At 36.0% G+C, this 22,528-nt stretch overlaps 1 protein-coding gene across 1 annotated transcript in view; it reads left to right on the top strand.

Annotated features, from left to right (window-relative positions):
• The window catches only part of METTL25 (methyltransferase like 25), a 112,435-nt gene that overhangs the window by 69,757 nt on the left and 20,150 nt on the right, over nt 1–22,528 (top strand). Inside the window, 2 exon segments of the mRNA XM_070370957.1 lie at nt 3,106–3,135; nt 7,786–7,859. Of these exon segments, the coding sequence (XP_070227058.1) occupies nt 3,106–3,135; nt 7,786–7,859 (104 nt within the window).

The raw sequence follows: 22,528 nt of genomic DNA, 5'->3' as shown, positions 1-22,528 counted from the left end.
AATGTGATCAGTTTGATTTCAGTATTGACCATTTGGTGATGTCCATGTGTAAAGTCATCTGTTGTGTTGTTGGAAAATGGTATTTGCTATGACTAATGCATTCTCTTGGCAGAATTCAGTTAACCTTTGCCCTACTTCATTTTGTTCTCCAGGGCCAAACTTGCCTGTTACTCAATTATATCTTGACTTCCTACTTTTACATTCCAGTCCCTGATGATGAATAGAACATCTTTTTTAGGTGTTAGTTCTAGGAGGTCTTCTAGGTCTTCATAGAACGGATCAATTTCTTTGACATCTGTGATTGGGACATAGACTTGGATTACTGTGATATTGAATGGCTTGCCTTGGAAACGAACCAAGATCATTCTGTAATTTTTGAGGCTGTAACCAAGTACTGTATTTCAGACTGTTTTGTTGATTATGAGGGCTACTCCATTTCTTCTATGGGATTCTTGCCCACAGTAGTAGATAAGATGGTCATCTGAATTAAATTTACCCATTCCTGTCCATTTTAGTTTGCTGATTCCTCTAAGCAAGAAGAAATTGAAATAGTCTTTTTGTAGGGAATCTGACTAGGCTAAGAGAAAAGTCTGAAGATACTGGCATTAGAAATTTCACGATAAAATAGGACCTTTGTGGTGAGGTCTGTAATTACTAGTCCTCTCATAAGCACAGTGCTTCCATTCAAGTTTATGATACCTACATTTTAGTTATCAGCAGACAGCCAAGAATCTTTAACTGTCTAAGAAAGTCTAACAGGAAAGAACAGAGATCAGATAAACAAATAGGAAAGAAGCAACTTGGAGAAAACAATCCAAAATAAAAACAGATACTATCCAAAATAATATATAATAGCAATTAATATCCCTTAGAAAGATAAAAGAATATAGTATGTTAACAAAACAAAACTGTTTGCTATAAACATTCAACAAACCATAAAGAAGGGTTTTTGAAAAGTAAATTCCAAAATAAAGAATTTACCAACCACTTTGCCTGACTAATGTCAGCTTCTTAGAGAATGCTCCTTTCCTTCTAGCTCTATCCTTGTCTTTGCTCATGTGGATTTCTTTTCTTGACAAATCTTAGAAAGTCTAAGGAACATTTTTTTGGTGTTTCTTGTTTCATTGCCTTTTTCTTCATAACTCACCTTTTCTACAAATATTCAGAGCTTAAAGGATTGAGAGAGTGAGACAGACAGAGAGATATCTTTCTGGTAACACTTTCAGATGAATTGTTAAGGGTACTAACCAGGGGGGAATAAATGAATTATATTAGTGTAATCTTATCAGCATACTTTTAGCCTGATAAAATATAAAAATATTAGTATGAAATGAACACTTAGTATATTCTCTTCATCATCTATACTTATTGGCCAATAAAAATTATTAATATTTGTAAGAAACTGTTTATCACCTACCTGTTTATCTTTTATCATGTAATCAAAATTTAACATTTGGTTTTCTAAGATAAATTCATCAACAACACATACCAAAATTAGCCCTGTGTTATATGATATTTGTATTGACACCAAATAATATATTATTAAAAACTTGCCTGTCACAATATTAATTGGCTATAATATTAGTAAGTCATGCCTGACTGACTCTTTTCGATCCCAAGGACTGTAGCCCACCAGGCTCCCACTGTCCATGAATTTCTCCAGGAAAGAATACTGGAATGGGTTGCCATTCCCTTCTCCAGGGAATCTTCCTGACCCAGGGATCAAACCCAGGTCTCCTGCAATGCAGACAGATTCTTTACCATCTTAGCTACCAGGGAATTGTCTACACTCCTGTATAAAATAAAAAGTTTATTATTTAATAATCATCTTCTGTATTCATAACACTCTTACTCTTGATGTTCAGTGAAGGTATCCTTGAAGTCAATGGGAAAGTTCCATTTTTTTCTTCAAACAATTTCTGTGAAGCAAACTTTCATGACATGAGCTCATTTTCCCACTAAATCTTCATGACACGAGATCATGAAAAGTAAATTGGGATTTGGAAAACAAGTTTTTAGTTCCTACTCACCTGCTAACTAACTATGCAACTTGTGACAAGTTCCTTTCATTGTCATTGACCTTGTGCATCTGCAAAAATTGCACTTTTTGTGCAAAAATCTGTAAATTTTCTTTCAGCTTTAAAAGGACATGATTCAGCTAAATCTAAAAAGTAATATTTAAGAAGACATAGGCATCTGAAATAAATATGAGTAGTTTGAATTAGGAAGTGTATGCAAATATGTTACATTTTACTACTTTATGTTTGAAATATTTTCTAATTAAAGCTTTAATAATAAAATTTTAGTTAAAATATTATCATGTGATTCAGTTATAAAACAACATAAATGTGGAAATGTATGTTTCTTAAAAAACTGAAAGTTTCAGAAGGCTCTATTCCATATTTGAATTATAACAAATCTTTCATATATATTGTATTAAGAGTATTTATTAGAAATATTAGGAAATGTTTTATAAAAATATTTTGCATTTTAAGTAAATATAAATGTAAAACTAACTACATGTAAAATTGTAAAATATGTATTACTTTCTCTTAAAGTGAGTTGATCACACGTGAATTTGATTTGAATTTGCAGACCATGCAGACCAAAAACATGTACTTTTGTAAGCTAAGATTTCAACCATAATTTGTTTGATATACTTTTATTTAATAAAAGATAAAATTATATGTTTTTTAAAAATTGGAAGAAAATAAATTAAAACATAGCATATAAATTATGTTTATTACATATATTATAATAGCTTTGGATTTATTTGTTTTAGCTACAATAAAAGAGAGCCAAGAATGTGTCTGTATATCTTTCCAGTTTTCTAATTCCTTCTAAGTTCAAAGAGTGTATACAGTTGCAGTGTGTGTGTGTTTGTGTACATGACACACACGCATATAGCAGCCCTAAATTATACAAGTGTACCAGTTAGCATTCCTTCGTGATATTAACACTTGTAAGTGTATAAACTATTATGTTATCAGTTAATTAATCTCTTTCAATGTCACTTTTACAAGCCCTCATATAATGTGTTTATAAGTTTTATAAGATAAGACTAAACATATCAACTATCTTTGTCTTATTTTTTTCTCCTTAAAGGCTCTGGAGCGGGTTGCAGTTGGCCAAGGGGTAAGTGAGTGTTTACTCTAATCCAGCTGATGAAAGTGATAGGTTTTCTCAAAGTGCTCTTCATACCTGACCTGCTGGTGAACCTAAAACCTGATGGATTTTAATAAATACTCCCTCTTCTTGTCTCCTCTTCATATTCAAACTTACACATTTTCTGTAAGTTTACTTTATTATAAAAGAGAATTGAACTCTCAGGAAAAGAATATTAAGCTTTTAGGAAGACTTCTACATTATACTCTTATACTAGGACCTCATTTCTTCATATTATGTTAAACAGTCTATAAATATTTCTGACGAATGTTGTTGCTGACTTTCAAGCTTTTATGGGCTTAGTTCAAGCAAAGATAAACAAGGTATAACATTCAATTTATTTTTTAGCTATAGTTCAAAGCACACATTTTATTTGGTGGTTTTTTAACTTCTGTTTTTATTGAATTCATTAGTCATTAGTTGCAACAACCAAATGAGTTTTTATATATAAACAGATATTAAATGTATTCAGTGTAATTGCTTTATCCTCTACCTTATGATTTGTGAAATGTTTTAATATTTTTAACATTTTTTAGAGTTCCTTTTAAATTTATCACAAAATTTTCTTACTGGACCTAAATTTTAGAGATTTATTTTTAGCTTCTTTTCAGAGTATTAATATGTCAATTTTAATTTTTAAATATAATAATAGATAATAGTAGTGACAAGTATCATTTACTGAGTGCTTACTTTGGATCAGACACAATGCTAAGAACTTTGTGTGGACTTTTTTTAAAAAGTCGGAGCTTCCCAGGTGGCACTAGTGGTAAAGAATCCGCCTGCCAATGCAGGAGGCACAAGAGACGCAGGTTCGATCCCTGGTTGGGAAGATCCCCTGGAGGAGGAAATGACAACCCAATTCAGTATTCTTGACTGGAAAATGCTATGGACAGAGGAACCTGGCGGGCTACAGTCCATGGGGCTGCAAAGAGTTGGACACGACTGAGCACAGTTTAAAAAAAGTTAAAACATTTAAAAAGATAAATAAAATTTAAAAAAATAAAATTATAAAAAAAATATTGATTGTAGCTACCTAAAAACTGACAAAAACTGATTTTTTAAAGACATTCGAGCATACTTTAAGCTTGTAGGCTTTATTCTCTGACGGCTGATTTGCGTCTTGTCTTACATCAGTTACTGGCTTAGTGAGCTGGGGACACATCATGATTTCTCCACAGCTTAATTTCTTAATCTGTAAAATACAAATAATAACAATCATAAAACTAAGAGTAATAATAATACCTTTCTCATAGAGTTTTTGTGAGGATTAAATGAGTGAAAGATGTAAAATGCTTAAAACAATGTCACATAGTAAGTCTTCAGTACATATCAACTCTTGTTACTGTTTTAGGTGATTAATTATGATCATGAAAATGAAAGCTTAGTTTCATACAATGCTTAGCAAAGTTCAGTTCAAAGTTGGCTTTTTCAATTAAAATGCCCCATACATGGCCTCTAAGGTGGGGACTATTATCTCACAATACACACAAGAAAGCTGTTAAGTAGTGAACAATGAGATTTGAATCTCTGACTCTGGAGCCCAAGCTCTTGACTATAGTACAGATCAAAATAGCGGTTCCTTAGGGGTCTGGAAGAGGAAAGAGCATTAATCATAATAATGCCCCAGTGCATTTATGCTCTGCTCTTCAGTTTCCCAAGTGCTCGCTCATGTTTACAGTCCATCTTGTGAGTTAAGTATTCCCCAAACTTACGTGAGAACATGATACACAGCACAAGTTTAATAGTACATTCTAGCTCAATTAATTGTAGAGTTTTTCCAGCTTAGTGCCCTGTCCACTAGACCTGTAACATGTATGTCTTAATATACATATACATCCTTTAAGGGTGTCCTCTGTCTGCTCCCTCTCATTTTAAAATTCATTAAAGTGTTAAGTTGATTTATCATTTGCAAAGGAAAGAAAGTAAACTCTGAGGCACATCCAGCTTGTTCCTGGAGTGGTCAGGCACAGGCTGCACGAAAGATGTTGACTTCCTTCCCACTTACCCCCATCTGTATTTACCAGGATGGATAGTCCTGGTTATTCAAGGAGTGCACATTCGAAGGCACTTCATAACTCTCTTTCCTTTCTCTTAGGAAACAGCTGTAAAGTTCTTTACTCAGGGTTACTGGGGAATGATGATTTATTCCATCCTGTTTGTATTCCTCTGTGCATTCCATTTTTTGTATGTTCTCTTGCTTAAAGTATGTTTCTTGGTCTTTTTGGTAGCCTTTCTATAGTCAGTTTTTAATAACAATTAAATGTACATGTATTTCTAAATTATCTGAATATCATTTTATATAATTTATCTAAAAGGCATGGGAAAGGAGAGCTTTATTTTTAAGAGTTTCTTCTCAGCTTTTGTACATGAAAGTGTGTAATAAAAAAATTGATGACACCCCATCTTTGCCAAAATGTGGAAGAAGCAAAATAGTATCATGGCTTAGTAGTGGGACATCAGAGCCAGGCTTCCTCAGCTCAAACAACAGCTTCAGTGTTTTTAGGAGTTTTATATAAAATGTACATAACATTGAAGTTCCTATCTATTATAACTAATCAAATAAAAAGTTAATTTTGTAAGCCATTTATAATTCTAATATTTCACTTCATTAAATATTTCTCAGAATGTCTTGAATTTCACTAGAACAATATGAGTAGGTATTAATATATGAAAAGGGATTTCAACATTTCTGTGAGAGAACTGGAAGGATTTGGGGGAAATGGGGGACAGATAATAGAGATAGTAGGTACTGCAAAAAAGAATTACTCCAGGAGTTGGTGATGGACAGGGAGGCCTGGTGTGCTGCGATTCAGGGGGTCGCAAAGAGTCAGACACGACTGAGTGACTGAACTGAACTGAACTGAACTGAAGATCAAAAATTATCAAATAGAAAATATATCCAGAGATGGGAAATTCTTAATGAAATTTTTGGAGAACTCTTCAGGAAATGAAAGTTTATAAATCAGAGATTTTGTCTTAAGGAGTTGTATTTGGAAAGAGATTTTGTATAAGGAGTGTGCCTTTTGAAGTTTATAAATTTTAGTGTGGGCACTCAAGTATATGTATGTCTGCTTTTCAGTGAGTCATTTAGGAGTTGGGTTGGAAACTGGTATTACTAATACCATTTCTTACTAGAATCGCCCTTCTCACTGCTCCCACCATCCAGTGAGGATATAACTTGTGTTCAAAGTACTGTCTCAAGACCCTACAAGTCAGATGTTCTCCAGTGACTTAAGAAGGCAATGCCATTGGGTAAACACCCAGGAAATAATGGTTGACCCTCAACTGCCAACTTGAGATGTTTTTTTAGTCTCAGCATCTGGGACACGCAGTGTAGGAACTTGATGTTAAGTGGCGAAGTGGGGCAGTAGAATAGGTTTCCCACCTGAGCACACAGGCAAAATGTTTATTTTCTGCTAAACTCCACTTGAATCCAGTGTGTTGTAGTTGAAAACAAATGATAGTAACAATGTGGGGCTCAGAAGGAGAATTAAAGTTACAAAAGGATAACTTATTAGATATGCACGTTTCATTGAACTCTGTCTTTAAAACAGTTTTTACCTTATTTGACTACTCAGAGGTATTCAATTATTGTTGACCTCCTTCCTTGTTCATTTTTCTTTTTTTCAACAGTAACTTGACATGGAAACAGGGTTATTGTTCCTGATATTTGTGTTGAATTTTCCTGTACTATCAGTATTAAAAGGTCTTTGGCCACTATTGGAGAAGGCAATGGCACCCCACTCCAGTACTCTTGCCTGGAAAATCCCATGGACGGAGGAGCCTGGTAGGCTGCAGTCCATGGGGTCACTAGGAGTCGGACACAACTGAGCGACTTCACTTTCACTTTTCACTTTCATGCATTGGAGAAGGAAATGGCAACCCACTCCAGTGTTCTTGCCTGGAAATCCCAGGGACAGGGGAGCTTGGTGGGCTGTCATCTCTGGGGTCGCACAGAGTCGGAAATGACTGAAGCGACTTAGCAGCAGCAGCAGCAGCAGTATAAGAGTACCTCTTACATTGCCACAGTGAAACATTTTTCTTCTCTGTATAGGACTTTCTTACCTTCTACTTCTTTGAAGCTAATATGCATCACTAAGGCCTTCTTCTCTACCTTTGGACCTTCACGGTCACTTCCCACTTCTTTCTCCCTAGGAAGTGAACGTATTTTGGAATGTCCTTATGTAGTGTAGTGCCTTTTTTCTCTGGCTCAGCGTCCTAGGTTAAATCTCTAATCCACATCTGTGAGGAAAGACCCACATTCTCTGCTCTTTTGCACACATCCTACTTCTCTCTTTACAGTGCTGACGCAGTTGTGAACGTTTATTTCTATGTTTTTAAATGATAAGCACTCCATTTGGGATGTTAGCTCATTTTTCCTTGATTATTCCTTTTCTGCTTCATTCACTACTACTTCTTTTATAGTTTCTTTTATTTTCTCAGTGAGAATTAGCCCCCAGGTACATTTTATTTAGAATAGAAGTGTTATAATATTATCCTCTATGTTAACAGCAAACTCAGGTTTCTAACATTCACTTATGGTCCCAACTCTCAAGCATTGATTTAATTTTTGTTTTTTACTTGTTTCTTGTGCTCATATGTATCTGCTTTTTTTTTCAGCTGCCTACTGAGTCCCTCTTCTATCGTGCCATACTCCAGGATATTATTAAAGAGTGCTATGGCATCACCAAATGGTATGATGATTTCGTTTCAATAATAATAGCTATCCTGTGTGACTGTTCATTTTCAGGTGAATTTATTCAGGGTCACTGTTATTAGTAGAAGAAGCTTTGAATTTGAGCATGAAATAAGAGTTCTAATGATTCCCTTTTGTACTGGGAGGTTGTTATGATGATTAAGTTATATATGGTTACATATGTAAAATGCACTTTAGAGTGTGAGAAGTATTGAAATGTTATATATTAGTAATTCAGTGAATATAATATGAGCAGGTGTGTGTGTATGTGTGTCTAAGTGCTCAATCGTGTCCGACTCTTTGTGATCCATGGACTGTATAGGCCACCAGGCTCCTCCATGGAATTTTCCAGGCAAGAACACTGGATTGGGTTGCCATTTCCTATTCCAGGGGATCTTCCCACCCCGGGATTGAGTCTGCGTCTCTTGTGTCTCCTGCATTGGCAGGCGGATTCTTTACCACCGCTCCACCTGGGAAGCCCAAATACGAGCAAAGGTTACGTCGTAGAAGGTTCACAACCGCTGGAGCATGAAGCTTAGTAATCAGAACAGATATCCATTTTAAACAGCCGTTGTGGCCATTCTTGTCTCTACTGGTAAAACAGTAGCCCTGCGTATGTTTTGTTTGGTTTCTGTTTTCCCCAGATAATAACTGCCTATACACAAAGGCAAGGGTTAGGAGAGTTTTTCATAATAGTGGTTTAACAACTGCTATACTCAAACATATATTTCTGCAGTCCCTTCGGGTTTCGTGAGTTTCTTCCTACTAGTTATAATTTTAGGATTCTTATTGCCATTTGGTTATAATGGAATTATTCTTAAAATAGGATAGTTTTCAAGTTCTCAAAGACAAAAACAAATCCACACTCATTAATAGGAATGGAAGCTATTAATATTTTCAGATTAGGTCTAATTTCTCTAAGAAAAATAGTCTTTTTGTTTTAACTAAAAAAATTATGACATGTAAATATCTACATATGCCATTGATTTTAATTGTCATTTCTATGTAGTTAACTCCAAAATCTGTATCCCACTATCCATTCTCTTTTCCAAATATTAATCTTCAAAATGTCTAGAAATGAATTTCTCATGGTTTCCTGTAAACTAATTCCTTTCTCTTTCTGGAAAACTGATTTCTTTCTCACCCCAAGATGTTAACCTTGTTAGCAAAAGTCACAAAATTGTGCAAATTCATGTTCACTCACATACTGACTGGCTGCCTTCCTTTAAGCCCTCAGATCTATTCATTAGTGTGTTTGTTGTTCTGTTGTTCTCTTAATTCCTGCTTAAAATCATCTAAACTCTTTCCTAAACCTTTCTTCTCACTTAAAAATTCAAATCTCTCTAACCTTTCACATTCTTGCCTGCCTTGATTACTCAATAGATATTATTTATTATAATACTTTTTTCATTCCAGACCTTTATTAACCTTTCAGCCACATTTGATCATGCAATAATTGCTTTTGCCAGACTGCCTTCCTCATTATCTTCCATTAAGCGACATTCCTCTAAGTTTCCTCTTCTTACTCTCAAAACTCATCTATCTTCTTTAAGTGTTCTTCTTACTTAGCCCCTTGGTGTTTCTAGAAATTCTTTAGTGTTTTATACTCAGCTGCTGTCTCTTTATATTTCTTCTTTCTCTTAGCAATTACTGTAACAAGAGATAACTTACATCATGTATCCAGCTCATACCTCTTTTCTGAAGTTCTAATCTACATTTCTCAATTTAACTCAAATAGCTTCTCTTAAGTACCTTAAAAATACACCAGATTCAGCCAGAGCCAAAATACCAAGTCAGCTTCACCCCAGTTCTATTGCTGTTTCTTCTGTCCTTTGACTTCTTTTGTCCTTTCTGGGGAATGGCATGGCCATTATCAACCTTTAGGAATCTTAAAATGATGTTTGCTTATTTTCTTTTCCCAGCATCAAGCCACACATTCTGATAAGTTGCCAAGACTTGTACTTGTTATAGTTTTTTAACACAGGGATTGTTTATTGTGTGGCAGGCAGTCTATCAAGTTCTGAATGCATACTATGGATCTAGTATCCACATAGGAGTCTTTCATAATCTAGTCAGGATGGCATATGCAAAAACCAAAGAAAATAAGAGAAACCCACATCCAAGAACAGCAGACTATAATTAGAGCTAACTCTCCATCTGAAAAAAGCTGAAAATGCTGAGATGTGTACATATGCATGTGTGTGGTGAGTGTATACAAGTATGTGTGTTTGTGTGTATGTGTGTATTTAAATTTGTTTTTAATTGTCTGGTGAACATCAGATACTAGCAAGGAAATTGAAAATTATCAGATATTTAGGAGAAGATGGAAACCAAGAGAAATGAGCTCAGCTTGAGATTTTCATTTTTCCCCAGATGTCATTTCTTAGATACACAAAAGGCAAGTTCCCTGGCAGTCCAGCAGTTAGGACTTAGTGCTTTCATTGCCGGGGCCCGGGCTCAGTCCTTGATTCAATCAGGGATTTAAGATCTCACAAGCTGCCCAGTGTGACCAAATTTAAGAAAATAAATAGAATAAAGCAACAATAGCAGCAACAACAGAAGAATGATAAATAGCTGCAGTGTTTATAAGAGCAGTAGTCTAAACAGAATGAATAAAATGAACAAAAATGTCATTAATAGGAGAATGGGTAAACTGTAGGTAGAACACTGTGCCTTAGTGAAAATGTGTGAATTACAACTACATGCATCAAAGTGAATGAATGTTGTAAACGTTATAGAAAAATTCCTGCAGGATGGATCCATTCTTATAATTTGGAAACAAACACAGCTGTATAATTATGCAGGAGTATAAAATATGTGGTGAGCATCAAGAAAAGCATAGCAATGATCAACACAAGCCTTATTCAGTGGTATAGCATCCTGTTGGAGGGAGGGCAGTTGAGTACAGAGTGATGAGTGGGGAAGGCGAGGGGCACATGGGAATTTCTAAAGACTGGTAATGCTCTGTTTCTCAGATTTGGTATTGCTTATAGGACTTCATTTTATTGACATACACACTGTATTTTTTAAATCCTTGTTTTTATGCAATAGTAATAAAATTATAATCTCATTTCAGGCCACACCTCAGGGTTAGTTGAGTTACATATTATATCCCTAGTATCTATTGCAATCACTTCATTATAGTAATAAGGAAAATTAAGATAAAGTAGTTAAAAGCTTGTCTTAAGTCATACAGCTTAAAAGAACCAGGATTAGGACCAAATTTGTAGTCCACAAATGTTTTTGCTATCCCATGCTTCTCTTTGGAATATGTTTAATATGAGTTGAGTTACAGGTCTCCTTGTAAATTCTTTGGGATATTTTTAAATATGAGTTGAGTTATAGGTCTCCTTGTATTAGCAATGTAACAAGGTTACCTTGATTGGAATCTCTATCCAGCAAGAGTACTAAAGATAGAAATAAGATCACTTAATAATTTCTTTTGCATTTTATTTAATTTTCCTTGCTAACTAAAATATATTGTCTTCAAGTGATATCCCACTTCAGAATACTTGAAACATTGTTCTGAAAGTTCTTTAAGTATAATTGTTTATATTAGAAGTAAACTTTTTTCATGAACTTAAATTAACAGAGTATCTTTACTCTGTTGATTATAATTGTGACTTAGCATTGAACATTTATGTTAAAACTCAATAATTTGTATAATTTTTAAGATGTTATAATTAGTCCTTATCTGGAAACTTTCTAAGGGAATAAAATGCCAAAGAAAGCATTTCATGGAATTAAAAATCCTTCAGAACACTTCAAAAGAGGACAGAGAAATAGATGTATATACTTTATAATTCTCTTTCATACTGAGTACTGTAAACCACTGTATAAGAAATACATCATTTCTGATGCCTGTAATTATTAATTAATTTAATTTCATTATGATTTTGCAGTAATCAGATAAATATTTGAAAAGCCAGGTCATCAACACTGGCTCACAAAATTAAAGGTAATTATTTAGTCCCTAACGTGTGGTCAAATTAGCAAGTCAGTATCTTTTAAATTGAAAAGTAGGTTGAAGATTTTTGGTACTTCTTTAAGGGATTTCCATTTTCAGCAAAATTTTATAAGTCTGAAAAAATACTTAAAGTTTTCCTTGTCTTTCAGTATATATTAGCATATAAAAGGCACGAGATAAATAATTTCATAAATATTTTGTGATGATAGAGAAACTGAATTTTGACACTTTCTGCTTATTTTTATTGAGTATATCTACCTTTTCCTAAAATTTCCTACACTGATGTTGCTTCTTTGGAAAATGCCACAAGTAAGCCATGTTCTTCATTTTGTGGACAGCATGTGGATGGTGTTGGATTCACTTGAGTAGAATTTTAATTAGATCTACTGCATTCACTTTTATTAAAAGAAAGAATGCTCATTCCTTTTTAGCATGCTAACCATGCCTTATTCTGACAGAGGGCCCCCTTTCAGTCTGTTCTTTAAATCCCATCATTTATCTTTCAGAAACAGTCATGTCACTTTTCTTACTTCAATATGTTTGATAATTCCTCTTCTTCATACTCAAAAACTAAAATATCCTTATTATGGCATTCAGGGCCATTTCTCAGGTGTCACTGATGTCCTTTCCAGCCTAAGTCACCCCTTTCTTCCTTCTCTGTACCCCAAGCAGCTGCTCATGCACATCGTTTGTACACTAGATTATTCCTTTCCCATGCAATTAATTTTGCACCTCCTGTGTGTTCTTGGAGCTCCTCTGGCTACTTGAAATCTTCACCTCCCCATTCCTGTCATCCTTTCCTCCCCTGACCTCTGGCAGGTAAAATCCTAGGGTTTCCTTAAAACTCAGTTTAGAAAGCATCTCTAGTATCTTTCTCTTCTCCTTCTCACTCTCTTCTCCCATAGAACTTAATCTGTTTGATTCATTGCTCTTATCCAATCTAAATATACAATTAGTATTTGTGTCTGCTCCTCTGCCACCTAGTGAGCCCTGGTGGCCAATTTTTAGCTTTATTTAATGAAGTCATATATCATCATGGTTAAGAACACTGATTCTGAAAATCCTCTTTGGACCCATTTTCCCCTCCAACTACTATCTCATATCTCCTCTTTCCTTTACTGGGAAAATCCTTGAAAGGGCTGCCAATTTCTTTCCCATTTTTGCTTGAATACCAATCAGACTTTACTTCCATCACTCCATCAAACTCCCTTTTTTAGGATCACTTGTGACCCCACAGTAGTCGTGTACAGATGTTAGAATCAGACCTTAAAGAAGGCTGAGCGCCAAAGAACTGACACTTTCAAACTGTGCTGCTGGAAAAGACTCTGGAGAGTCCTTTGGACTGCAAGGAGATCAAACCAGTCAATCCTAAAGGCAATCAACCCTTAATACTCTTTGGAAGGACTGATGCTGTAGCTGAAATTCCAATACTTTGGCCACCTGATGCAAAGAGCTGACTCATTGAAAAAGAATCTCATGCTGGGAAAAATTGAAGGCAGGAGGAGAATGGGTTGACAGAAAATGAGATGGCTGGATAGCATCATTGACTCAGTGGACATGAATTTGGGCGGTCTCCAGGAGACAGAAGGACAGGGAAGCCTGGCATGCTGCAGTTCATAGGATAGCAAAGAGTCAGACATGACTTAGCGACTGAACAACAACAGTGACCCCATATGGCTAAATCCTGTGGTCAGTTCTCAGTCCTCATCTTACCTAGCCTGCCATCAGTATTTCAGACAGTTTATTACTTTTTACGGAAACACTTTTTCTCTTATATGCTAGAGAAAGTCCCTCTTAAGATAGTCACTTTTTAAATTTCATTCTTTTGTTTCATTCGTTTTTTTCCCCCCAGTTTATTTTGCTGACTCCTCTTCCTCTTTGAAACCTCTCATTATTAAAGAGCTTTTTTTCTGTCCCCACTAACCAGGTGATCTCATAACATTGCATGGCTTTCAATACCATCTTACGCTGATGAATCTCAAATCTGTAGTCTAATCGTTATTGTTCCTTCAAGTTGTGTCTGACTCTGTGACCCTGTGGCCTGTAGCTCACCATAGTCCAGTTCTTCTAGTTGTTCTGGTCAGGAATTCTGGAGACAATTTTGACCCCTCTCTCTCACACTGCCTCGATCTAGTCCAGCAATTTTGTAGTCTCTCTAATTAAACATATCTAAAATGCCACCACTTCTTACCACCCTCAGGGCCACCACCCTGGTCTAAGCCACCACCATCTCTCATTTAGATGATTACAGTAACCTCCTAATTGCTCTTCCTGCTTCTGTTTTTGCCCCGTTGAGTCTATTCTCTATGCAATAGCCAGAGTGATCCTGTTAATACTTTTAAGTGAGATCTTCCTCACAATCTTCCCATGGATTCTTATTCATGTGGAAGTAAAGCTGATTATTTTCACTATGACCTACAAAGCCTTATATGATGGAGCTATCATTATCTCTCTGATCTCATTTCTACTAATTTCCCATTTATTTATGTCTGTACTGCCTTCCTTGCCATTACTTAAAAATAAGAGGAATACTCTCTACTTTAAGGCCTTTCCATATAATGCATTCTCTGCTTGGAATATCATCACCAGATGCCACATGGCTAGCTGACTCTCCTTCAGTTCTTCACTCAAAATTATCCTCTCTGTGACACCCACCATCACTCCTCTCTAACATTTCTCTCCTCTATCATCAGCTTCTCATTAGCTCTTATGCTACACATAATATACTGAATGTTTTACTTACTTGTCTCTGATCATTTCCCAATTCAGATGATTTTTGTTTGGCTGGTTCCATTCACAAGTCATGGAACCTTGTAATCTGGCTCCAGAGTATTTTAGAAATGCCTTTGAAGAAAGATAAATCAGATCCTGATTACAAATCCTGATTATAGAGTATTCTTCAGATTGTTGTCTGAAGAGCAGTGATTCTATAAAAAATCCTTTGAGAGACAAGAATTTCTTGATCAAGTAAATGCTTCATGCACTGTCATCCTGTTTAAGATTCGAACGCACATTTTTGTTTTAAAGACTCTCAGAGGTCTGGCGAGAGACAGCAGGGTGTGATGGCTAAAAGCACCGCCCCGTCCTCACTGGGTGAGACACTGTGATCTTAGGCATATGACCTAATGTGTTTCTGCTTCAGTTTTCCAATCTGTAAACTGGGGTGAAAAATGGTACCTACCTCAAAGAGATGTTGTGAAAAGTAAGTTAGTATATGCTGCTGCTGCTGCTAAGTCGCTTCAGTGGTGTCCGACTCTGTGCAACTCCAGAGACGGAAGTCCACCAGGCTCCCCCGTCCCTAGGATTCTCCAGGCAAGAACACTGGAGTGGGTTGCCATTTCCTTCTCCAAAAGTTAGTGTATATAAAGTGCTGAAAATAGTGCCTGGAACATAGTGAATGCTATCGCTATTAAAATTCATCTATTGAACTTTGTTGAAATGTGTTTATTTGTTCATATGATACTTTTTTCTCTCAAAACTATACACACACGTAGTTAAAATTTATAACTCTAAGTGTTTTATGGGGCATACTCTAAGAAGCACAGAAAAATCTTGAAAATAATTATTATAACTCATCCGAGGATCTCATTTGTGATTAATTTGATTATTTTTCTTTCAGTTCCAAAGGAAATGACAATAGCAAAATAAGATTGTTTTGATTATTTTGTTTAATATCACATATATTATTGATAGTCAACTATAGAATACTATGGAGTATTTTCTGTTATATACAGTAAGTCTAGTCCCATTTAAATCCAAAATAGGAACATAATGCAACAAACATCCTTTCCTTTTGGTGACTAGTCCTTGCTCTCCTGTTACTTTTATGTCATGTCCACCTGATGACAAAATTTCCAATACCTGTCAAAGCTCTAAATGTTAAAAAATAAATTATTTAGGGTCAAGTTATTGTTACATGAATACTTATACATGTGGACAACATAAATTAAAATTTTTTATTTTTAATTATTAAATATGAACAGTTAAACTTTATTGGAATGCATCTCCTATTGAGACAGATGGGTGTGGCCTTTATAATGCCTGAGTAAGGAAACTATTTGTCAACGATTCTCCGGAGGATCTGACACCTCATAGCAATGCAACATAGTAATGTGGGTGAGAGGTATGCCTTTTCTTTGCCAAGTTAGAGCAGAAGGGCCATCTGTGAAAGGAGATGTAGAAAACAGGGATTTTCCCAGACAGATGAGTTTAAGGAAAGTGGGTATAAGGAAGTAGAGGATTTGGAAACTTATTTTTTTTAAATCAGCCCCAATGGTGTACCCCTTTAAAAGTCTTTGCAGATTCCTCACAGCCAGTGAAGACCACAGTTTTAAATCCCTGCATTTAACCTTATTGCATTCCATGGTAAGTAGTCAAGCCACTTATATAAGCAATAAGAAAACCAAAACTTTTATTAATAACAAGTCAAGGTACTTATTTAAAAAATAAAATACCAACACAGTTATACGACCTAAATCATAATTTTATCAAGTAATATAAGTACTACCTTACCTAATATTTCTGTAACACTTTACAGTTTACTGTTATCGTGTGTTATCTCATTTACATCTTTCTGTTGAGCTATTAAGTAGATGTTACCTCCGTTTCATCTCTCTTTTTTCAGTGAGAAAGTTGAAGTTCTGAGAGCTGATTTGTTTACTGCTGCTGGAATTTAGATCTGTTGACTTCTTGTCCAAGTGTTTTTTTTTTTTCCTAGTACAATGCAATTTTAGAGAGTATTCTTGATTAAAATTAGAGCATTCTTGAAATCTGTATGAGAAAGAGTACTATTGCCAGGGAGGCCAAAATTTGGATCGTGGCCTCAACTTTCTCTTACTCTGCTGTCATTGTCCCGTTAATCAGACAGTCTGCTTTGTGTTAAACACTACCCTCTATGATCGGAGGCTCTGTCTGAGGCCTTGAAGATAACCTGACAAATAATCTGTGGACCCTGCCATCAGGGAGTAACAGAGACAGATATATTAAACAGGTAACTATGTGCTTCTCTGCATTATCAAAAGGATTCTAGCATTACTCTTTCTCAGGAGGATGGTAAGCAGTATTGCAAACTAGTCTAGCAGTCTTATCACAGCAACTGCCAACCATTATTTGACATGGTTCCCATGCTTTCTAGACCAAGTAACCAAGGGTGTGTGGTCTAATAAGAAAATTTATATAGAAAAGCCATTCTATACAGTGGAAACATAGGAGTCATGTACAGTAAAATCTACCTATGAAAATTCCTTGCATTTCCTACAAAGTACTGAAGGAAAGTACATAGATTCAGTATTATAGCCCAGTATCGTAATTAAATGTGTAAAATGTTTAAGTGCATATTGTTTGCCTGTATACAGTATACAATACATACATAAAATGTTTCACAGTATTTTTCATGACATGCCAAGCATACATACTTGAATTCACGTACATTAAATGGTTCTGGGACTCAACTCATCATTTGATCATGTGACAACCACCCTTGGGAGGTAGTTTTAGGATATAGGATCAGAGAGAGGTTTTGTGTGGGGTGGGGGATTTTGGTGTGCTTGCTTGCTGTTTTCAGACAGAAAAACTTCAACGTTTTCCTGTGACAAGTCAAGACTCAGTAAAGAGAAGTCAAAGATACTTAATACGTCAGAGGAGACAGAATGAGATAGCCTCCAGATCCTTGATATTAGGCATTTTCTTACAGAAAACAATTATATTAACTAGACTAATTATATATAATTATATATGTGGCCTCCCTGGTGGCTCTGTTGCTAAAGAATCCACCTGTAATGCAGCAGACCCAGGTTTAATCCCTGGGTGGGGAAAGTCCCCTGGAGAAGGGCATGGCAGTCCACACCTGTATTCTTGCCTAGAGAATCCCATGGACAGAGGAGCCTGGTGGGCTACAGTCCATGGGGTCACAAAGAGTTGGACACGATTTAGTGACTAAACTGCTACATATTAATTATATTAAGTAATTAACAGAGAGAAGGATTTATTTACACACATGTCAGCAAAAATTAAGATTACAGTGATTCCGTGATGTCATAATATGTAATTATAAAAGCAGACTCCAACCTTGAGTGTTAAGTAATAAGAAAAATGCAATTGGCACTTATTAAAAATTAAAATTAAACGTGGGATTGCCCCATATTCCATTTACTAACAATCCTATTCTGCCCTTGTACTTTCTGAATAGTACTGAGATTTCTCTTGTACCTGCCCTTCTTTATTCTTGTTTCTTAATTATTAGAATTGCAATATTTATCTTTAAAACTTTAGACTCTTCTAAAGGCTGATGAGGCAAGTAGTCTTTTTCTTGTAGCTGCAAAGGAGCAGGTTGCACTCTTCATTATAAACTCTCTTTGAAGCTATTATTTTTAAGAACATTGTTTTGTAAGTTACCCAGACTTTAGATATTAGCGCCATGTCTGGCAGAAGTAACTTTACCTCCAAAAGTTCTAAAAGCCTGATTCATTCTACTTAATCTTATGTTGCTTTGGTAATAATATTTAAATTGACGTTCTGTTTTCTATAATATATTCTTATTTCTTAAACCAAAATGGACTTATTGGTACTTTCCTCTCTTTCCATAGCCATAAAAGTAATAAAACCATTTTTCAGAACGTTTTTAACAATAGCACTCTATTTTCAAGTACAATCTTATGTAGAACCAAATAAATTTAATAAATTTTAGAAAAGAACTTTTTTCTGACACAGTTATCCTTTCATATTTCATGGAAAATTGTAAACCTTAGAGTACCTCTTTGAAGTCCTTAAGAAAGCAATTTTAAAAAATTGTTTAACCTATTTCTAAATTTTAAGTGTTGGCCTAATTTTAATGTTACTGTATATTCATCTCTTTTATCAATATTGCTCTTCACAATACTGTTGGAAATTGAGACCTTTTGAAACTCAATTCTTCCTCTAAGAAAGTTCCCCTTGTCAATTGCAGTAGCTGAAGCACTCCCTACTCTGTGCTGTATGCTGCTCACCATCTTGCGCTTATCACATCGAATTCTAACATTTCTCCACCTGTCTTCCCTCATAAATTGTGGATGATTCTACCTCGAATGCAGCACAGTAACAGGAAAATGACCACTATTCATTGAGTGTTTGTCAGATACTGAGCCAAGCACACTATATAGACTCTGTTACTGAATCTTCAACCTTCTACTGCTAAATAAGGAGGGACAAGAGAGGCTTTTAAGTGGTAAATAAGTGGTAGAGCAAGGATTCAGACTCATTTCAGTCTTGAGTTCACGTGGAATCTGCCTACTTCTGTTTGCCTATAATGCAGAGGTAGACATTATTCATCTGGAATTTAACAATATCAAATGTGAATCTTACTGCAGTGCTGTGTAGTGCATGCTAAGCTGCTTCAGTCATGTCTGACCTTGTGACACTATGGACCATAGCCTGCCAGGCTTCTCTGTCCATGGGATTCTCCAGGCAAGAATTCTGGAGTGGGTTGCTCTAGGGGCTCTTCCTGACCCAGGGATTGAACTGGGGTCTCCTGTGGCTCCTGCATTGCCGGCAGATTGTTTATTGCTGAGCCACCGGGGAAGCCCTTTGAAGTGCTATGCCAGAGTTAATATTTAATAGTAGTTAATATCCTAGATGCTGAAGCCAGACTTCCTGAATTAAAACGTGAGCGGTTTACTTAACCTCTCCATTCATTAGTTTCACCATCTTTAAAATGAGGATAATAATGGGACCTACCACACGGAATAGTTGTAAGGATTAAATAAGTAGATGCAGCAAAGGGCTTAAGAGTCTCTGACATGGACTTCCCTGATGGTCCAGTGGTGAAGAATCCACCTGCCAGTGCAGGAAACATTGGTTCGACCTCTGGTCTCGTAAGATTCCACATGCGAGGCAACTAAGCCCAGTAAGAGAGAAGCTCCCACTTGGCGCAGCTGGGGAAAGCTTGTGCACGGTAGTGAAGACCCAGCACAGTAAAATAAATAAGCAAACAGTCTTGGCACTTCACAGAAATGAAATAAACATTAGCTGTTATTATTTGTTTTGTTTACATTGCATTTTCCTTTTATATTTTTCTCAGGAGTTCTCTCTCTCTCTATATATAAATGTATATATTTTAAATTACATTACTTATTTGTATGTATAAGCCTGCCTTCCTATATTTTGTTTACCTGACTAGCAAATAGATCTATTTACTGTATTAACACATCTCATGTTGTAGTCTAACTAGATGTTTATGTTTTTGCAAGCTGCAAGAGATATTTAATTATTTAATTCATGTAGTAGGATCCTGCTAGATGTGTGATACGACTAAAAGCACAGAGGAGATAGTCATGAGCAAAACAGGTGGAAACTCTGCTCTCCAGCTGCTCAGAGCTGTGAACTCAAATATATTTTTAAATGGCATGCCTCTATCAATAAGCATTTCTGAGTAGACACCCCCAAAATGAATAGTTAATTGTTTATAAGTGATTCATTTGTCTTTCTGCTAGTCTGTTGTATAGATTTTTAAAATAAACTGGAAAAATGAAATTAAAACAATAAAGATTTAATAGAAATTACAGTTCTAATATTCTCTTTTCCCTGGGATACGTTCACCCCTCTTTGGAGTCCACTGACTCTTTAAAAGAGTAATCATGTGAAGGAAAAGTTCTGTGTCAGGAGCCTGACTTCATCTGGAGGGCCAGAGAAGATTTTCCTAAGAAGGCAACATTTAAGATAGAATCTGAAAAGGATGAATTTGGGGTTCCCTAGGCAAGGGGTCGCAAAGAGTCGGACACGACTAAGCGACTGAACTGAACTGAGGCAAAAAAATAAAGGGCGAAGTGTAACACAATAGTGTTTATAGCCAGAAGCATGGTGTGTTCAAGAAACTGGAAAGGCTCATTGTGGGTGGAGAGGCAGTGTCCTAAGAGTGGTGGAAAGGTTGTCAGCAAGGAACAAGTGGAACAAGGATTATTATACATTGTGGCTCAGCTGGTAAAGAAACGGCCTGCAATGCGGGAAACCTGGGTTCGATCCCTGGATTGGGAAAAGTCCCCTGGAGAAGGGAAAGGCTATCCACTCCAGTATTCTTGCCTGGAGAATTCCATGGACTGTATAGTCCATGGGGTTGCAAAGAGTCAGACACAACTGAGTGACTTTTGCTTTCACTACAAGCATTTAGATCTTAATTCTAATGGTCATGGGAAACTCTGGACGAATTTAAAGAGAAGTAACATGATCAAATAATCACCTTCCTAGTTCTATTTGGTTGATATTTTTCTCCCTTACTGTGGTGGTGGTGACTTAGTCATGTCTGACTCTTGCAACCCCATGGACTGTAGCCCACCAGGATACAGAAATCCATGGGATTTCCCAGGCAAGAATACTGGAGTGAGTTGCCATTGCCTTCTCAAGGAGATTTTCCTAATCCAGGGATTGAACCCGGGTCTCCTGCATTGTAGGCAGATTCTGTACCTACTGAGCCACCAGAGAAGCCCCTTCCCTTACTGGTTACTGCTAAAAACAGGTCTGAAATAGTACAAATCAACAAGGGATTAAGGGGAAAGTCTTATGCAGCAAATTATTGCTTAAGACACTAAAAGTAATCTCATAATCATGTTGTGAGATTCTGTAACAGTAAAAGGGTAGTGTATTCCGAAAGAAGAAAGTAAGATGAGGGCAAATTAATATTGTAAATGTTTCTCTTATTTTGAAAGCAATCTGAAATATAAAACCCAGGAGACAAATCAATACCTACACTTGATGAGGGCAAATTAAAATTTTAAGTGTTTCTCTTATTTTGAAAGAAATCTGGAACATAAAACCCAGGAAACAAATCAGTACCTACACTTACACTATAATACATTCTGTCTTCAGCTTACAATGGTTAGCATTGACCTGTGAGCATCTTACCCTTGCTCTTTATCATTTGAAATCAAAGAAGAGCCCAAACGATGCTTCCACTTATAATAAAAGCAACATTCATGACAGCAACAAAAACAGCTCACATCATGGCATAGTTCTGAGGATCTTACATGTATTCCCTAATTTAATACTCACAGTGACTCTACCAAATAGGTACTATTAATATCACATTTTTATAAACATAGAGGTGATAGAGTCAGACTAAGCCATATCTATGCACTATGCTCTGCTTTCTCTTTTAAGCTTCTCCATTAGGTAGTAATGGATCCTATAAGTAAGAACCAAAATCACTCTCTCATGTGAAAGAATTGTTTGCCTTTTTGAATTAAAAATAACTAAAGTTTAAAAACCTTTTTAAGATGAGAAGCAGGGAGTTAATATTGACTTATTTTTCTGGCTACACAGTTAATCAATTCAACATACTCTGATACATACTCATATCTATTATATGATGTCTGTTATATGTTAATATGTATAAGATCTGAGTATTACACAAAAAGTAACAAAAATTATAATTTCTGCTTCCTGGAACATGCACCTATTCAAATAACTAGTATATCAAAGCAGTTTTTGAGCAGGGAAGTGGTAAATGAATATACTCTTCTAAGAAAATAACATAATAGGAATGAAGGGACCAACATCAGCTTTATTTAGGAAGTCGGACATGACTGAGCGACTTCACTTTCCCTTTTCACTTTGATGCATTGGAGAAGAAAATGGCAACCCACTCCAGTGTTCTTGCCTGGAGAATCCCAGGGATGGCAGAGCCTGGTGGGCTGCTGTCTATGGGGTCACACAGAGTTGGACACTACTGAAGC

The sequence above is a fragment of the Bos mutus genome, chromosome 5 (genome assembly GCF_027580195.1).
Source record: "Bos mutus isolate GX-2022 chromosome 5, NWIPB_WYAK_1.1, whole genome shotgun sequence".
Classification (NCBI taxonomy): Eukaryota; Metazoa; Chordata; class Mammalia; order Artiodactyla; family Bovidae; genus Bos; species Bos mutus.
The sequence above is the reverse complement of the archived record's forward strand: the minus strand, read 5'-3'. Positions and strand labels throughout refer to the sequence as shown.